General features: G+C 56.6%; 2 protein-coding genes across 11 annotated transcripts; one reads left to right on the plus strand and one right to left on the minus strand.

The window, feature by feature from the left end:
• Positions 1-734: 734 nt before the first annotated feature.
• ZNF335 (zinc finger protein 335) lies at positions 735-16365 on the minus strand. 10 transcript variants are annotated; one of them, XM_050917688.1, is made up of 29 exons: positions 16305-16364; positions 14722-14811; positions 13627-13861; positions 12841-13114; positions 12259-12336; positions 11531-11860; positions 9445-9579; positions 9209-9361; positions 8872-9115; positions 8589-8766; positions 8373-8485; positions 7673-7691; positions 7328-7444; positions 7167-7243; positions 6888-7048; positions 6554-6783; positions 6363-6471; positions 6192-6286; positions 5822-6102; positions 5442-5577; positions 4983-5369; positions 4759-4901; positions 4307-4446; positions 3566-3669; positions 3365-3442; positions 2964-3047; positions 2709-2774; positions 2296-2380; positions 735-1556 (listed from the first exon to the last, which is right to left on the minus strand). In XM_050917688.1, exons 3-29 carry the CDS (start codon positions 13828-13830, stop codon positions 1438-1440), a joined length of 4140 nt encoding a protein of 1379 aa, XP_050773645.1. In that variant the 5' UTR covers positions 13831-13861; positions 14722-14811; positions 16305-16364; the 3' UTR covers positions 735-1437. The 10 variants fall into 10 exon arrangements, with proteins under 10 accessions (XP_050773645.1, XP_050773644.1, XP_050773643.1 ...); XM_050917687.1 differs by having other exon boundaries at positions 4983-5366; positions 8857-9115; positions 16305-16363; XM_050917686.1 differs by having other exon boundaries at positions 3566-3666; positions 8857-9115; positions 16305-16363.
• On the plus strand, positions 16078-16647 carry LOC127031003 (basic proline-rich protein-like). Its single transcript, XM_050917681.1, has one exon. It carries the CDS (start codon positions 16078-16080, stop codon positions 16645-16647), a length of 570 nt encoding a protein of 189 aa, XP_050773638.1.
• The last annotated feature ends 868 nt before the right edge of the window (positions 16648-17515 follow it).

Raw genomic sequence — 17515 nt, forward strand, 5'->3', positions numbered from 1 at the left:
GGGGTGGAAGATACATACCCCCACTTGCCCCAGCTCTTACTGTGCAGCAGCTTCAGCTGTGCCCAGCCTGGGAGAAGGTGGCAGCCCTTTGCCGCTCAGCTGCGGGAGTGACCAAGCCCCTGCCCAGCTGCAGCATCCAAGGCTGGAGGCAGTGGTGGGGTTTTAGCCTCTCCCGCCCCCGGATAATCAGTGTAATGCAAATGGACAGAACTAAAACTCTGAGATTAGCTGTTATAATCACATGTAAATACTTCCCCACAATCCGCTCAGGGAGGGGCAGCCCGGGTAGTTCAGGACTGAGTTACAGGGGATTTAGGCTGTTTACCACTCCATTAATTTCATCACTGCAGATCACGGGCAGCCGTGGAGGGCTCGACAGTCAAGGACACGGGGGCTAGGGGCAGCTGATAGCGTCAGTGAGCTTTGCCTGTCACAGCCCACAGGGCTCATACCCACCCTGGGAGGCTCCACCCCTCTGCCCTCTGGGCCAGTCCCCAAGCAGCTCAAGGCAGCGGGGGGCTCACCTCAGGAATTCCAACACAGGCCCAAAGGGCCCTTCCTTGCCAGGCAGATTGTGTCAGGTGGCAGCCGCAAGGGAAGCACTTCACAAGCACACCCCCTGCCAGACACACACAGGCCCAGGGTGCAAGGAGGGAGGCTGTGTCAGACCAGGGGAGCTGCATGTTGATGAAGGGCCCCTGTAGCCCCAAGCCCCACTCCACGCATGGGCCAGGCAGAATTCGATGCCTTTTTATTCATAAGCAGATTCAAAGCTTCCGATGGTTTGCATTGATCTCCCTCCCCTCCCCTGTACAAACCAGCTCTCTCCAGCAGAGTCCATCTCCGTTTGGAAGAAAAATAGAACATCTCAGCTATTGCCTCGTCCACTGTGGTTCGCTCTCTCCAAGTCGTTCTGCTCTCCCCGTGCAGATTCTGAGCAATGCCTGCCTGCAGGCCAGGAAAGCCTACGGGGGAGGCAGTCTCCGTGCCGTGCCGTGCCCACACACCCTACAGCCCAAGGGCAGGCAGCACAGCTGCTACAACTGAATGCAGAAGCCCTTGCCCAGCCTTTTCACAACATGGCTGGGGTCAGCGCCCGTCTCAGGCCAGGACCTTGTATGGCAGGCAGGTGCAGCTTGAGGACACAACGCAGGGAAAAGGATCTGAGACTGGCAGGTGTGACAGAGACCAGCCCCAGGGAGGGCCATGCCGCCACCCACCTAGCCACGTGACTGCCAGGGGAGCAGCCCCTGCGTCGGATGCAGCACCCTGTGCAGAGGGGCAGACAGGCAGGATGCGGCGCTCCTGCTGCACACGGCAAGTCAATAGCAAACCCCAGCCGGAGGGTGCTCAGACTTGTCCCCTGTAGCCCCTTTCGGCCTGGCTAGTGGATGGCTGGCCCAGAGCATCTGCCCATCCCCAGCAAGTGCCCAGCCCTTAATCCGCCAGCGTGATGACATCATAATGGATTCCCTGCTGCAGCTGCTGGATCTGCTCAGCTGTTGCCTCTGTGGTGAACATGCCCTGGGCTTGGGCCATGGCAGCATCGGCCACTGCTGCAGAGAGAGGGAGAGCGGCATCAGCCCTTTTGCTGCCCCAGCCCAGGAGGCAGGGAAGGGGGCCCTTGCCCACTCGCTCTCCACTGCTTTGCCAGGCGCACAGGACAGCCTGCATGGGGGAGGGGTGTAGAAAGCATCTTTACAATGCTCTGTGGCTCCAGATGTGCCGGCCCTGGGCTGCAACCACCACCTGCCAAGCTGGGTCCACCCAAGGCGTTTCCATCCAGCAAAGAGGGGATAGCAGCAGGAGGCTGGGCTCTGCCTGGGTGTCAGCCCAGATGCCTGGGGCACCCACAACACTGAATGTGGGGAATCAGCACTTCCAGGCACAGCCCCTCAAGCAGCAGCAAACCTGGCTTGTTCTCCTAAGTTAGGGAGAAAAGGCAGCAGAAGAGTAGGCTTCGCCCATGTTCCCTGTGCTCTGCCATGAGGGCAGCTGGGTAACCACAGCCCACCCAATCCACAGCTGCCCTGCCAAGCCTGCTAGCGAGGGTGGTGGGCAGTTTTTGAAGGCAGCATGTGACAGACCACTAGCTCGTGTCAAAGCAGCCGGGAGATGGAACAACTATGTTACCACCATCTGGGGCTGGGACGCCCCATGAATGTGACGCCATGGATTCCGGGCACCAGGACTCGCAGACAGACAGTGGGCGGGAGGCAAAGCCTTTCCTGTGACCCAGCACTCCAGAGCCCACGGCCTGGACTCAGCTCAGAGCAGGGAGCCCTGACTCTGTACCTGTCACTGCTGAGTGCGCCACAGCTTCCAGCTCAGCCTGGGTAACTAGCTGCTGCTCTGGGGAAACCGGCATGTACTGGATCTGCTGGGGAACAGAGAGAGGGAGACGGATCAGACTGGGCAGGCAGGAAGCACAGACGAGGGGGCGGGGGGAGACGCTCACTCTGCCCTGCTTACCTCCGTCTGCAGCAGAGCCCTCAGAGGACGTGCAGGCCCTTCACACAGCTAGCTAAAGCAGCAGCTGTTTAGCCTGTGATTCACCTTCTTGCTGAGTTATTAATGCCCACGCCGTGGGATCCCCTCCCGCTCCCGGTGCATACTCTGGTACATGATGCTCCCCCTCCCCACCAGGGCCTGTTCCATGGGTCTGGGAGCTCCAGGGCATAGTCCCAGCCAGCAGCTGCTCCCATTACCTGGGGCTCCTGGAGGAACTGGCTACCCTGTTCATACTGGATGTGGGTGATCTGGCCGTCTTGTACCTGAAAGACAAGAGCTGGAGTGAGAGCTGGGAAGGGGAGGGAAGCTCCTCAGACCTGACCCCCTGCCCCAGGCCAGATCACTTCATCTACATGGAGGAGACCTGCCTGGATTTCAAGGGAACAGTGCCCCCCTCCCCCCTACAGCTCCATCCTGGGCTCCACGACCTAGGACATGATCTGGCTGCTTACCTGGATGTGATGCCCCTCTGGGACAACAACGTACTCATGAGGGAGCAAGTGCTGCACGCCATCCTGGGCAATGATGTACTGAACCTACAGGGGAAACAGAGACTCAGCACTCACCTCAACCCACAGCATTGCTGCAGGCCGTGCGGGACGCAGCCCTGCTGCACATTTCCAGCATCTCTCCAGCTTGGCATTGAGATGCTCAAGCACTGGGGCTCCCCACTTCCCTGGGGATCTTGGCTCAGCCTGGGTCACCTCCATGCTACGATTCAGCTGGAGCTTCCCTTTGGTTCCTTTCACCCCAGTCAAGCCCTGCTGGCCCTCCCCGCAGAGACTCCCATCAGCCCCTGCAGCACCCCACGTACAGGTGCCAGAGCCATACGGACAGCAGCTACCTCCCATACCTGGTTATCAGTGGTCACCAAGTGCTGCACCATCTGCCCATCAGCCGTTGTGATCTCCTGGATGTATGTGGCCTCCTCCTGCAAGACAGTGAAGCTGCAGCCTGTCACTGCGGTAGCTGAGCCCAGCCCCTCTGAGCAATGGACAGAGGCCACTGCTTGTGGGTGGGTTGTGTGGCTGGCAAAGGCATCTGGCTGACTCACCTGGCTCGTGATGCTCTGCTCCTGCGCTACGATGATGTGCTCCTGCCCCAGAGCCTGCTGCAGCCGTTCAGGAGCCAGCACTGCCTGGCCAGACTGCAAAGCTGCTGGGAAGGGAGAGAGAGCCATCCTCAGCCACCACTATCCCCTGCCCCGCAAGCCCAACACCAGCCAGCGCCACCCCCTCCTTTACCCCCCAAGCCCAGGCTCAGCCAGACCCAAACGCACACCAGCAAGCAAACTGGGGACAAGGAGCCAGAGCAAAAGAGGTCAAATGGAACCGGCCCAAACTGGAAGGTAACAAAGATGCTGGAGCTAAGACCTTGACATGTACAATAAAGGCAGCAGAGACCTCCATTCACATCCCAACCATAAGAAGGACTTTGCAGTAGTAGCTGCAGCGGGGTTCCCCTGTCTCCCCAGAACTGACCCTCAGAAAGCTGTCCTCATCACCCCTTGGCACTGCACTGGGGCGTTGGGGTCAGCACTGGCAGCAAAGGGAGAGCGCCCTCCACACTGCTCTGCAGCCCCCTGTCCCCTAGCACTGTGCTGGGAAACTCTGGTCAGCACTGGCTGCAAGGAGACAGTGCATCCTGCAGCTTCACCAGGGATCTCCCATCCAAGACTTGATCAGGTCCAATCCTGCTTAGCTTACGAACTGTGTCAAGTGCTCAGCCCAAGACGGTCTGACAGCAGCCAATCCTAGGCACAGACCCCTGCACCGTCAGGGAAGGCAGGTCTTACTCTGCAGCGTGGCTAGTGCTTCCTCATCGCTGTTGAGTATGATGGTCTGCGGGGTGGTGGCTGTTGGCTGCCCCAGCCGCTTCCCCTCGGAGCAATGCAAACGCTGCATGTGGAACTTGAGATGCCCGTTCCGGTTAAACCTACAAGGACAGCAAGAGTGGGGGGGTTGGAGCTTGCTGAGGGCAGCGGGGCCTCTTACACCCTTCCTTCCCTGGAAGGCACAGGGCAGGAGGCCTGGCTCCTCATTTCCAGCTCTGCATTGCCAAGAGCTGGGAGCTGGAAATGAGGAGGAAGGGCCGGGATGGCTGCTACTGTGCAGAGAACAGGAGGCTCATTCAGAGACCAGAGGCCCAGTGGGAGGGGCATGTCCAGGGGCAGGTGGCTTGTTATCACCACGTGCTGCTGCAGAGCCCTCCTGGAGGCACTGCAGGGCCCCGGCTGGTTTTACCCACCTCTGCCCACAGACCTGGCAGGCAAAGGGCTTCTCATTGGTGTGCGTCAGCATGTGTCTGCGCAGGTCCTTCTTGTTCTTGGAGGCAAAGCTGCAGTGGGAGCACTTGTGGGGTCGAAGGTCGGCATGCTGTGCCATGTGACTCTGGGGGCAGGAGAGAGCGCGAGATCAGCCAGCTGCCAACACCAGACTCCCTCCCAGCCCCTGGGCGCCCAGCCAACCTACCCGGACCTCCAGCCACACAGCTGCTGTGAATGGGCAGTCTGGACACTTGAAGGTGTTGGGCCCTACATGTGCCCTCTTGTGACTCTCCATCTCTGCTCTCCCTGTGAACATGGCCGTGCAAATCTTGCACGAGAATTTCTTAGTTGCGGAAATCTTGCACGACAGCTTCTTAGTTGCAGAAATCTTGCATGACAGCTTCTTGGCCACACCCTGCAGCGCGGGCCATTTGACCTTTGCAGACTGGATTGCTTGCCCTTCTGGTGCTGGGGAGAAGGCAGAGTTCTTTCGGAGCTGCCTGGCCAGGCACTGCAGCATGGGCCACTTGCCACCAGAGGCCTGGGCCTCCTGGCCTTCCCCTGGTGAGAGGGCAGGGTCCCCACTGAGCTGCTGGAAGAGAAGACCACAAGAGTTACACTGCCTTCCACCCCTCCAGGAAACAGGAGTCTGGGCCCCTCTTACCTCGACGTGATGGAGCTGGCTCCCTGGGAAACTGGCTGACATGATGTAGTGACTGTTGTGCTCTTTCAGCGCTTCATTCATCATGGCGTCGCTCACCACAACTGTATGGGTGGGCTCCGTCGGGCTCTCCTCCTCACTACAGGGGCAGAGGGCAGGGTCAGAGGGGTCCCCACCTCTTCCCCAGGGCTCTTCCATTCCCCTCTAGCACAGGGCTGCCCTGACGATGGCGGCAGAGTGAGAGCAGAGGCACTCTCCTCCAGGGAAGGCAGCCCTAGATAGCCACATGACTAACGTACTCGGAACCGGAGCAGAATCTGATGACTTTGGGACCCAGGGCAGGAGCAGCTGGTTTGGCACCTCCAAGTGCATCTGGCACTGACCTGTAGAGAGTCTCTGGGGCCTGGATCTCCTCGTTGACAGGCGTGATGATGCTATACTCCGCTGTGCTCCCGAAAGGAATGGTGATCTGCTGCAGCTCAGAGCTCCCCAGGGTCGCCTCCTCATAGGCCTCCTGCACTAAGGCCTCTCCATGCTCAGCCACATGCAATGTCACCACCTTCTGCTGCTGCCCAGTGGAATCCAGATCTGCCTCCTCTTCCTGCTGTGACTGGGCTTTGGGGGCCTGCGCCACTCCAGAGCCATCGGACTTCACCACGGCCACCTGCACAGGAAACAGACAGGAAGGGATCAGCTGGGGTCTGGCCTGGCCTGGGGCTCTCCTCACAGCTGTGGTGGGGACTGTGACCTCACCTGCAGGGAGCCTGTGGCCAGCTCCCGCTGGCTGCTCATGTTCAGCAGGAGATCCAGAGCTGTCTGCGTGGCCAGCTCTGCCGATCCCTCCACACCTGGGAGAGGCAGAGAGAGCAGATGAGTTGCACTGTGCCTGCCCAGGTAGGCCCTTCTCTCTTCCCTGGAGCTCACCTTGCTCATAAATGATGGTGGTTCCCCCCAAGGAATCCTGGGAAAGGATGGAGGGTTCTGCCGTTGGAAGGGGCTGCACTGTGTGGTAGGTCACAGGGCCAAGAGAAACCTGAATGAGGAAAACAGCTGAGAGCATGCCCAAGCCTGAGGGGAGGGGAGCAGGCAGGAAGGCCGGGGGCCCAAGTACTCACTGGTGGGCTGGCTGCAGGCTCTGTGGGAATCTGCACCTGGCTGTGCTGCTGCTTCAGCTCCTCGATCTGCTGCAGGGTGAAGAAGGGGCGGCGCCGGCAGGGGGGCTCCTCGGGATGCCGCTGGGCCCACTCCTCAAAGGAGTCAGTGTGGCGGCACTGCACGTGGAGGCGCAGGTTCTTCTTGTGCTTGGTGGTGAAGTGACAGTACTCGCAGGCAAACGGCTTCCCCCCTGCAGCCAGAGAGAGGGGGGCAGCGGCCAGTCAGCAGGGGGAGCAGGGACAGCAGCTGAGCGAAGGGGCTGGCACAAGGCCCAGGCAGCAGGGCTGCTCTCACCCGTGTGCTTGACGGCCATGTGTGACACCAGGAAGTCCTCACGGAAGGTGGAGTACTTGCAGAAGCTGCACTTGTACGGCTTGTCGTTCATGTGCGAGAGCTGGTGGTTCAGCAGGATCTTTTTATCCTCGCAGACGTAGTCACAGAACTCGCACTTGAACCTGCCAGGGAAGGAGACTGGGCCATTACTCAGGGCAGGATGCCTGGGAACTCTTTGGGAGAGGGGTGACAACCCAGCAGGCTTTGGCCATCCCAAGGCCGGGAATCCCCTGCTCCTACCTGCGGTTAGCAACGGCCTGGATGTGCGTCAGCAGATGCATCTTAAAGGTGTAGCGCTTCTTGAAGGACTTTCCGCACTGCAACAGAACACAGCAACACTCACTGCCTATCCAGGCCTGGGGTGCATCTTGCCCCACCCCTTCCCCCCATGCCCTCCCCACCTTGTCACACATGTGTGGCTTCTCCGTGCTGTGAGTCTTCATGTGCTGCGTCAGCCTCTTCTGCATGGGGTAGACTCGGCTACACACTGGGCAGGGGAACGAATTCAGCTTTGGGGGCTGGAGACAGAGAGAGGATGCAGAGATGAGCCCATCTGGATGAGAGAGCCACTGACAGCCCCTCTCAGCCCCCTCACCAGCCAGATCTGGGGCTCTAGTCAGCCCAGAACCATCCCTATCTACCAGGCAGTGGGAGCAGAAAGCAGCCTGCTGGGGTAGCCCCTGCCCCGGAGGCCCCCAGTGAGAACTGGGGCTAAGACACAAGCCATCAGGGAGCTGGGAACTCACCGGGTCGGCTCTCTTCTTCCTGAGAGAGAGAAGAAAAATAAACGGGGTCAGACGCTCCCCGAGTCTGAGACCCGCCCCTAGCCAACCCTCCCACCCAGAGACTGCTGTCAAAGTTAGAATCAGGACTCACAATTTGTCAGACCACTCTGTTTATTAGCGCAGCGCTCCGCCAATAACATTCAGAATATGTGAGTGGCCATGCAAGGCCCAAACAGTCTTATTTATACAGATAAAAGAGCGGGAATTAGACAAAGGGACAAAGAAAGCAAAACAGGAAAATTCACCTGGGGCACAGCATGCATATCCTATTTCCTTACTAACTGTTATCGATCTAAGGCTAATACTTCACCAATTGCCCTTAAACGGTGCAATTGTTCTATGTTAATGTCTGTATTTCTGACACCTGGATTGCAGCATTCCAACAGTTTTGCTTAAAGGTACAGACAGCATTTCTTTAATCCTTTCTATTCTTACTATATAATTCATTCTACTTTCACACTGCCCAAGAGGGCCCCCGGTGCTGGGAAGGGAAAACGGAACAGAAGCAGATACTGTCTACTCAGCTCAGCACTGGCTGCATCTGGAATCATGGGGGAGGAGCTGCTTGGCTCAGCACATGGGGGCAGAGGGGAGCTGGGTACAGGGAAGGAGCTGTCTGGCCAGAACACAGGGATCAGTCCCATGGCCCCACTCTACTCACCGGTCCCGGCTGTGCACAGTTGAGTGGCGGATGACATCCTTCTTGTACACGCTTGTGTAGTCACACTCCTCACACTTGTATGGCTTGCTGCCCACGTGGTTAAACATGTGTTCCTGTGAGAGGTAAAGAGCAGGCCATGAGGCACTGAGCCAGTGACTACCCCCAGGCTGGGGCTGGGGCTGGGGCTGGGGCATGGGCAGGGGAGGCCGGGCTCACTTTAAGGGAGGACCAGCGGCGGGAGCGGTAGCTGCACTGCAGGCACTTGAAGAGCTGAGGGTCATTGGCCTCGTGCGAGTTAACGTGAAAGCGCAGGTCATCGTGTGTGAGGAAGCGTGAGCCGCAGATTCGACACAGGTAGGGTCTCATCAGAGGCTTGGGGGACTTGTAGTAGTACCTGCAAAAGCAGAGCCGGTGCTCAGTGCCGTGACAGTAACGAGGCTGCCAGCCCGGCCCTGGGCACAGCCACAGCTCAGCACCCCCTCACCTGCGCCCGATGTACTTGCGGTATTTCTTGCCAAGGAAGCGGCGGGAGGGCCGGCCTCGCCTCCTGGGCACGGTGTCAGCCTCCTCAGGGCCCGTGTTGGAGGACGGATCCTTGTTCTCGGAGTCTGACTGGCTGATGCTGGGCTCCACAAGGCTGTCGCTGGCCCCGTTCTCCAGGACGGAGGAGCTGGCTGCCTCAGAGTCCTGCAGCTCGCTGCTCAGAGTGCTCTGGGACGTGACTAAGGGCTCCTCCTCACCACCTGCCCAACAGCAACCCAGCACGTCAGGGTCAGCCTCATCCTTGCTTTCACCCTCCGCCAGCCTGGGCCCACTGCTCCTCTCCAACCCCCTACCTTCAGGCTGCGGCATGTCCTCTAGGCGAGGGAACTTGCGGGGTCTCCCCGGCCGCCGGCGTGGCCTCTCCTCACTTGACGTGGGGACAATGCGGCTGTACTTGGGCTGCCGCCCACGAGGCTCATCCTCGGCTGGGTTATAGTCGCTGTCCTCTGTGGGAAGAACAGTCCGAGGCGTTAGACACAGACCCCAACAGCGGCTGGCAGCACTGCCCAGAGGGGAGAAGGGGCTGTACCTTCAGGGTCATCAATGGCTCCAGCATCCATGATATCATCCTCCTCTTCCTCCTCTGCCACATCTTCCTCCAGAGGCTTTGGGGAAGGTCCCCCCTTCCGCGGACGCCCCTTCTTCAAGGCCAGAGCAGTAGCCACTGGCAGAGAAAGCAGTAAGCGACTCACTTGGGCAGCACTCTGCTCTCATTAGTCAAGCTGGGGTGTGTCACAGAGCCGGCACCCAGCCCTTCACAGACACAACAGCACCCCACTCACACACTCACCTAGTATAGAAATCCCCTTTCTCCCACCCCTAGTCTCATCGGCATCCCGACCTGGTTTATAAAGAACATCAGAACAGCTATACTGGGTCAGACCAATGGTCCATCTAGCCCAGTATCCTGTCTTCTGACAGCAGCCAGGGCCTGATGCTTCAGAGGGAATTAATTGAACAGGATAATTTATTGAGTGAACCATCCTATAGTGCAGTCCCAGCTTCTGGCAGTTGGAGGTTTTGGGACACCCAGATCATGGGGTTGTGTCCCTGACCATCTTTAGCTAATAGCCATTGATGGACCTATCTTCTAGAACTTATCTAGTTTTTTTTAAACCCAGTTCACAATATCCCCTGGCAACTAGTTCCACAGGTTGACTGTGCGTTGTGTGAAGAAGTACTTCCTTTTGTTTGTTTTAAACCTGCTGCCTATTCATTTCATTGGGTGACTCCTAGTTCTTGTGTTATGTGAAGAGATAAACAACACTCACTTTCTCCACACCAGTCACGATTTTATAGACCTCTACCATATTCACCCTTAGTCATCTCTTTTCAAAGCTGGACAGTCTCAGTCTTTTTACTCTCTCATTTTCGTTGCCTCTCTCTACTCTACTTTTTCCAATTCTAATATATCTTTTTTGAGATAGGGTGACCAGAACTGCACTCAGCATTCAAGGTGTGGACATATCATGGATTTATATAGTGGCATTATGATATTTTTCTTGCTTTTCTAAAGGATCCTAACAGTCAGTTTTGATCGCTGCTGCACGCTGAGGTGTTTTCAGAGACCTATCCACAATGACTCCAAGATCTCTTACTTGAGTGGTAACAGCTAATTTAGACCCCACCATTTTGCATGTATAGTTGGAATTATGTTTTCCAATATTCCTTACTTTGAACTTACTACCACTGACAACTTACTCTGTTTGAGTGTCTTTGGTGAGAGACATTATTAAAGGTTTTCTAAAAGTCCAAGTACACTATATCCCCTGGCTTCACCCGTGTTCATATGTTTGTTGAGCCTCTCAAAGAACTCTAAGAGACTGGTGAGGCATGATTTCGCTTTACAAAAGCCCGGTTGACTCTTCTCTAACAAATTGTGTTTAACTATATGTCCGATAATTTGGGGGGAGATAGCTCTGTGGTTTGAGCATTGGCCTGCTAAACCTAGGGTTGTGAGTTCAATCCTTGAGGGGGCCATTTAGAGATTTAGTTGGGGATTGGTCCTGCTTTGAGCAGGGGGTTGGACTAGATGACCTCCTGAGGTCCCTTCCAGCCCAAATAATCTATGATTCTATATTCTTTATTATAGTTCCAACCAGTCTGCAGGTACTGAAGTTAGGCTCACTGACCTTATTGCCAGGATCACCACTGGACTTTTTTATTAATTATCATTATTATTAAAACGGTATTAGATTCACTACCCTCCAAATCAAAAGCTTCAGACTTAAAATTATTTATTTTCACAGGGTTGTTTAAAGTAGATTTTCATTTTGTAAGCTGTGGATGGTGATATTTAGTCATTTATACTTCTAGTAATTATATATTCAGAGCCAAATTCTCCCCAACAGGAGAATTCAGAATTAAGGGCTGAAATATTTAGTCCTCAGTAAACAAATTACATAAAACCAAATTCTGCCCTCAGTTACACCAATGTAAGTCAGGATTCTTTCCAGTTACAACATAGCCATTATAAGCCACATCCCTGGAGACAGCGGTGCCCACACCTGGTACATTAACTACTTTGCTCCCCACCTGATATATCAACTCTTCTCCCATCCCGCACAGCACCCCCACCTGGTATACAAGCCTCCCAGAGATGGCAGCACCCCTACCTGGCTGGAAGTGCCGCTCCTTCATGTGGTTGATGAGAGTTTTCTTGGAGATGCTCTTGTACTGACACATCTTGCACCTGAACTGTTGTACCACCACCACCTCCATCATCTCCTCCAAGCTCTCCAGGTCTGGCTGGTCTGGCTCTTCCCCAGAATCTGCCTCTCTGGCCTGATCTGGCTGCGTGGGCAGCTCCAGTATTTCAGACTGTTTGGAAGGGTCTGAAGGACCAGGCTGGTCTAGGCACGTGGAAGTGGGTCCATCGGCTATGGCTTCTATTGCCAAACTGTTGGCCAGAGCAGAAGTGGTCATCTGGGACACCATGGGGGCACCTAAAGCACCAAAAAGAGCTCACTAAGGAAACCGAATCCTCACGGCTATACACACACAAACACACACACCCCTACTCCCAGGCAGTGGCTCAAGTGGCCAAGAGCTTCCCCATACCCAGTGCTCCTGCCCTGCTCCCTACAACACCCCCTGCGGGGAAGGGAAGGGAGGGAGAGGAGTAACTAGGAGCTCTGCCTCATAGCATTCCCACCCTGTTGCCTACAGTGCCCCCTGTTGGGAGAAACTGAGACTACAGTAGCCAAGAACTCCCCCCCACAACCAGGGCTTCTGTACAATTCCCTCACAGGGATTTCTGGCCTTTGGTGGTGGTGTTATAGAAGGATGGAAATGGGCTCAGAAGCAGATGTCGTCACTGGAGAACCCAGAAGCATTCACTTACCATCATCAGGCCCCTGCAGAATGAGATACTGGGTAGTCTGGGCACCACTATCCTCAGCACTCGTTACTGCGATGCAGCCTAGGAAGGGAACAGAGAGTGAGAGGGTGATGGGGACCGACTGTAGAGGCTGATAACTAACAAGACAAGGCATTCTTCTAGGAAGTCAGGGTGGGCAAGTGAGAAGGTGAGGAAAGTTAACGGGGGGCTGGCACTCTGGCATGGACGTAATGCTGTGAGCTCAGGACGGACTGAGGATAGAAACCCATTCCAGCAGTGATGAGAGAGCTGTCCTGCAAATCCCCTCTTTCACCACTTGGTGGAAAGGCCAGGAACAACAGGCACCACTTCTGATTGTCAGGGAAAGCAAGGGGGAGCAGCCTCTCACTAAACGGGATTTCCTTTTTGATTGAGTCGGTTTCCTTGAGTCTTCACTACAGCAGCAGCTCCTTCCCCACTCAGCTATCGTGTCCCCACTGCCTGTCCCCCTTGCCCAGCCCGGGGCACATTACACTGAGAGCTATGCCATATCCCTGGGGCTCCAGGAAAGGGAGCACGCAACAACTGACTTGGTGATGCACTCACTCTGGATGATGTCAGGCCCAATTGTGGACTCAATGATTTTGTCTATGGCAGAGCCCAGGTCCGAGGAGGTGGATGCTGTGGAGTCAGAGACCATTGTGGCCCCATCAGTGATGACGCTGGAGTGAACCAGGACCTGTGGGGATTCCGACACCATAATGGACTGGCTCACTGTGGAGACGCTGGAGACGAGGGTAGACTGGGCGATAGAGGAAGAGTCTGGCAGGTAGACCCTAGGAATAGCATCTGTGCTGGAGCTGCTCTCCGACACTTCCTCCTGGAAAACAGACAGGCCTGGGAGCTCAGTTGAGAGGCCTCTGTTGACTCACCCTAGGAGTGAAACTGTCGCTGCATCTTGCCTCGCAGGAGGCACCTGCCCAGAAGAAAGGTCCCAAAGGGCCCCACAAGAGGGTGACAAGTGATAGTTTTTCCGGCTTTTGCCGACGACCCTTCAGCCCTGGGATATAGCTAGAAGATGTCCTCAAAGACTCAAGATGCACTCTCCTCCCTGCTAATCCAGCTAGGTAGGTAGGGCTCTTCCCCTTGACTTGGCAGACACAAACCTGGTTTGTATATCCGTATTGTAGAAGACCCCTCAAGCAGACTTGGCCCTGTGGTCCACTCTGCCCTGTGCTGTACAGGGCTGGCTCCCACCTAGGCTGGGTCAGAGATCCAACTCCCTGAAGGATACTATCAGTATTCTCAGAGTCTGACAACTTACACACATCTACAAAATCACAGTCACCACCTCACTTCCATCCCAAAGGGGTTTCCAGACCCACTCCATACCAGAGAGACCCCACTGCTGTCTGAGCTCTGCCCCACACCAGACTCATCTGCTTCTGAGAGGATGGGCACTGAAGCAGCATCGCTGCTGTCTGCAGACATGGCCTCAGAGGTCTCCACACCAAGCCCGCTCTCCGAAGGTTCTTCCTGTGCCAGATGAGGGGCCGCATCGCTGCTGCTCTCCACCTCATTCTCCTCCGCCTCCATGCCCAATTTGCCTGGGTCCCTTAAGTGTGACCTAGGCGAGAGGAAGTGCTGCAGTCAGACCTGCTGTGCACTGGGGGCACAGAACATCCTGCCATACCATCCACCCACCTGAGATGACAGGCGCCTAGATATCACAATAATTGGCACAAAAATATATAAGCATAACATAGGTATCCCAATGCACACAGCAAGGGTGTGCTCACGAGGGAGAGGAGACATCAGACCATGATCGGTCTTTAGGGGCAGTCTACACTACAAATTGAGTGTCTGATGAAGACGCTTTATGCTGATGGGAGAGAGTACTCCTGTCAGCTTAATAAATTCACCCCTGTGAGAGGCAGTAGCTATGTTGGCGAGAGAAGCTCTCCCGGCAACATAGAGCTGTCCACATGGCCTTAAGGTTGGTGTAACTACATCACTGAGGGATGTGGATTTTTCATAGATTTTTCATAGTTATTCCAAAGTAAGTATGTTGTGTAGACCAAGCCAATGACTCTACTTCATGCCACCCTGCCTTCCTCCCCTTGTCCCATAGCTAGGGTGTGAAGCTCAATATTTCAGCCGTACTCCCATGGTGCCCAACCTTATTACACAGGAGGGCCACATAAACCTAAGCACAACCTTGTGTGGGCCAAACAAATTCCACATATTTTAATAAAATGTAGTCACCTGTATTGATTTATATTTGAAGTTCATCTTGTTTTGTATTATTTAGATAGGCTGTTTCTATGTACAGTATTGCCTATTTACACACGCATAAACTAAAATGATGTAAACATGACGATGAAATGCTAATGAAGCAGCCGTGGGCCTTATGAACGGCTTTGATGGGACGCAGGTTGGGCACCCCCACCATACTCCACTAAAACTTGGCCCAGGCATGAAACATACCAGTGCAGCGATATCCCAGAACTTATTACAGCCTGACACGTCTCCTACTCTTGTTCTTGGAAGGCAACCAGGAAATGCCAAACTTTCATCCTAGCCAAGGGGAGAAAAAGCAACACCAAACTTCAGATGAGCATTGGATGGGAACCTAGCCTGCAGTCTCACTTTTACCCACATTAGCTGCAGGAGTGGCTCAGCTGGAGAATGCGGAGCTGTCAAATACAGAGGCTGCAGTCCCCCTCCCCCCCAAAATAAGGAATGACTAATCTACTTGTGGATCCACAACCAAAGTCACTCAAGCCAGGTCACATGACACTGATCACAGAACTCATTGGGAGGTTAACATTTCAGTAAACAAGCAATGGGACTACTTTGCCCATCTTTGGAGCCTCATCAGAGCATCACAAACATTCCTGCTACCGTCAATAATAATTTAACATACCACCATCAAGTAGGAAAGCATAATTATCGCTATTTTACAGAGAAATACACCACAAGAGAGAAAAGTGAAGTGACTTGGGACTCCTCAGTCAGTAAGTTTAAAACAAACAAAAGGATGTATTTCTTCACACAATGCACAGTCTGTGGACCTCTTTGCCAGAAGATGTTGCGAAGGCCAAAGGGTCAAAAAAAGAACTGTATAAATTCATGGAGGACAGGTACATCCGACTATTAGCCGGAATGGACAGGGATGGTGCCCCAACCTCTATTTGCCAGAAGCTGGGAATGAGTGACTAGGGATGGATCACTTGGTGATTCCCTGTTCTGACCATCCCCTCTGGGGCTCCTGGCACTGGCCACTGTTGGAAGACTGGGTAATGGACTAGATGGGACCTTTGGTCTGATCCAGTATGGCTGCTCTTACGTTCTCATGTCAGGCAGTGGAGCCAAAAAAAGCCAAACAAACAGGAGTCCAGACTCCAAGTCTCCCTGCTTTAATCACTGCTCTTGTGCAGTACAGAGCGAGACAAAACGTAGACCCACAACTGGTCTTACTGGCATGGTGCTGAATACACACGGTACCTGACTGTCACTGCTCCCGAATGTTAGAAGGGAAGATCCGTGCTTGGGCCCCGGCAGAGGGAGCTCCCCCTCTGCTAGTGCCTGGGGCAGGACTGGGGCCGGCCTCGCTAACGCCTTCCCGCTGGAAGTCTCCGCGCGAACGCAGCCCCAGAGCCCGCGGGCAGCGACGAGAGCCCGGCCCGTTTCGGGGGCGAGGTGGGGATGGGCCCAGGGTCACAGACCGAGCCAGCGCCGGGCCGGGGGCGGGGGGGGCGGCCTGGAGCCCCGGCCCGGCCCGGCCCCGAGCACGGTCCGCCCTGACCCCGCCGCGCGGGCCGGCGGCCGGAGTCTCCCGCAATGCACCAGGGCAGGACCCGGCCTCCATCGCTGCCCCGCGGCCGGCTCGGCCCAGCACCCCCCCTCCCCGGCGGGGCCCTGCGGGCGGGGCTGCCCCTGGCGCTGCCTGCGCCCCCGCTCGGGCCGGCGCCATCTTGGCGCGGGGTCCCCGCGCTCGGGCGGCCCGGCAGCGCCGGCGGGGAAGGGGAAGCCGCGGCCCCGAGCCCGAGCCCGAGCCCGCCCCTCACCGTGCCTGGCCCCGTCCCGCGGAGCGTCCCGCTGCGGCGGCCGCGGCGCCCCCGGACCCGGCATCCCTTCGGCCGCCATCCCCCGCGGAGGGATCTTCCCGTCGGGACCCCGCGCCGGACTACTTACTTCACCGCACCGAGGGCGGAGGGACCTGATCTCCCACGGCCACAGTCTCCGATCGGGGCGCCCCCGGACCCGGCACCGAACCGCATCCGGTCCCGGAGCTCCCAGCACCCGCGCCAAGAGGCGGCCTCTCCTGGGACTATATTTCCCCCGCGGAAGCATCAGAGTTACCATTTGTGCGTCTCACGCACAGGACGTCACGACGTGCGGGGATGGTGATGCCCGGACCCTGGACGTTGGGGTCACGCTGGGGTCAGGAGGATCACGTGGTTGCGGCGGCTCCCGGCTCGCGCAGACCAGGCCCGCCCCCTCCCCAGGCTCAGTTCCCGCCCCGCCCCCTGCAGCGGGGGCAGAGCCCGGGCCGGGCCGACGTGCGGGGGGCGGGGCCGGCCGCTGCGAACTGCCCGTGGGACCCCCCCCCGGCCGCGTGTCGCGGGCACCCCACGGGCTCGGCGCCCCGAGGAGTCAGTTACCGGAGCAGCTAATGGTGTTGGGGGGGGGGGCGGCCAGCAGCGGCGGTGCGTGTGTGTGTGCGCGTGTCTACGTGTGTGGGCGTGTGGGGGGGCCTGCCTCTGTGCGCGCGCGCGTCTCTGTGTGTGTGTGTGTGTGTGCGCGCGCGCGCGTAGGGGGGCTGGCTGTGTGTGTGCGCGCGCGTCTCTGTATTTATCTGTGCATGTGTGTGTGCGTCTGTCCCGTGTGTGGGCGTGCGGGGGGGCCTGCCTCTGTGCGCGCGCGTGCGTGGGGGTGGGGCTGTCTCTGTGTGCGTGTGCGTCTGTCCCTCTGTGTGTCTCTGTGTGAGAATGCCGAGCGAGAGACCTGCTTGTTCTCTTCTCTTCTGAAGAAGTGGCCGGTGGGTGGGTGGGAATCAGGAGTGACGGGAGTGGGGGAAACAGGAGCAATCAGGTGTCTGGAACCTGCTTTCTGCCCACGTGTTCTCCTCTTAGTGACTCTTGCAGGCTGAGGTGAAACGAGTTGGCCTTTCCAGCTTCATGGCTGTTGTCCGGTGATCATACAGCCCCCGGGCTGTGCATCAGCCTGGGGTTAGCAGTGTCTGGAGTATTATCCTGCTGGGGAAGTGGTCAGATGG

Source organism: Gopherus flavomarginatus, chromosome 11, assembly GCF_025201925.1.
Source record: "Gopherus flavomarginatus isolate rGopFla2 chromosome 11, rGopFla2.mat.asm, whole genome shotgun sequence".
In the NCBI taxonomy this organism is placed as follows: Eukaryota; Metazoa; Chordata; order Testudines; family Testudinidae; genus Gopherus; species Gopherus flavomarginatus.

Bases quoted from the DNA above. Each gene is read 5' to 3' on its own strand.
- ZNF335 (XM_050917682.1), bottom strand. From the start codon at position 13,830: ATGGAGGCGGAGGAGAATGAGGTGGAGAGCAGCAGCGATGCGGCCCCT. The intron at 7,049-7,166 runs GTAGGAGCAGGG...CTTCCCTGGCAG, and splicing joins CAGGCCGTTGCTAACCGCAG to GTTCAAGTGCGAGTTCTGTG. The intron at 3,670-4,306 runs GTAAGACCTGCC...CTCCCTTCCCAG, and splicing joins AGCACTAGCCACGCTGCAGA to CAGCTTTGCAGTCTGGCCAG.
- LOC127031003 (XM_050917681.1), top strand. From the start codon at position 16,078: ATGCACCAGGGCAGGACCCGGCCTCCATCGCTGCCCCGCGGCCGGCTC.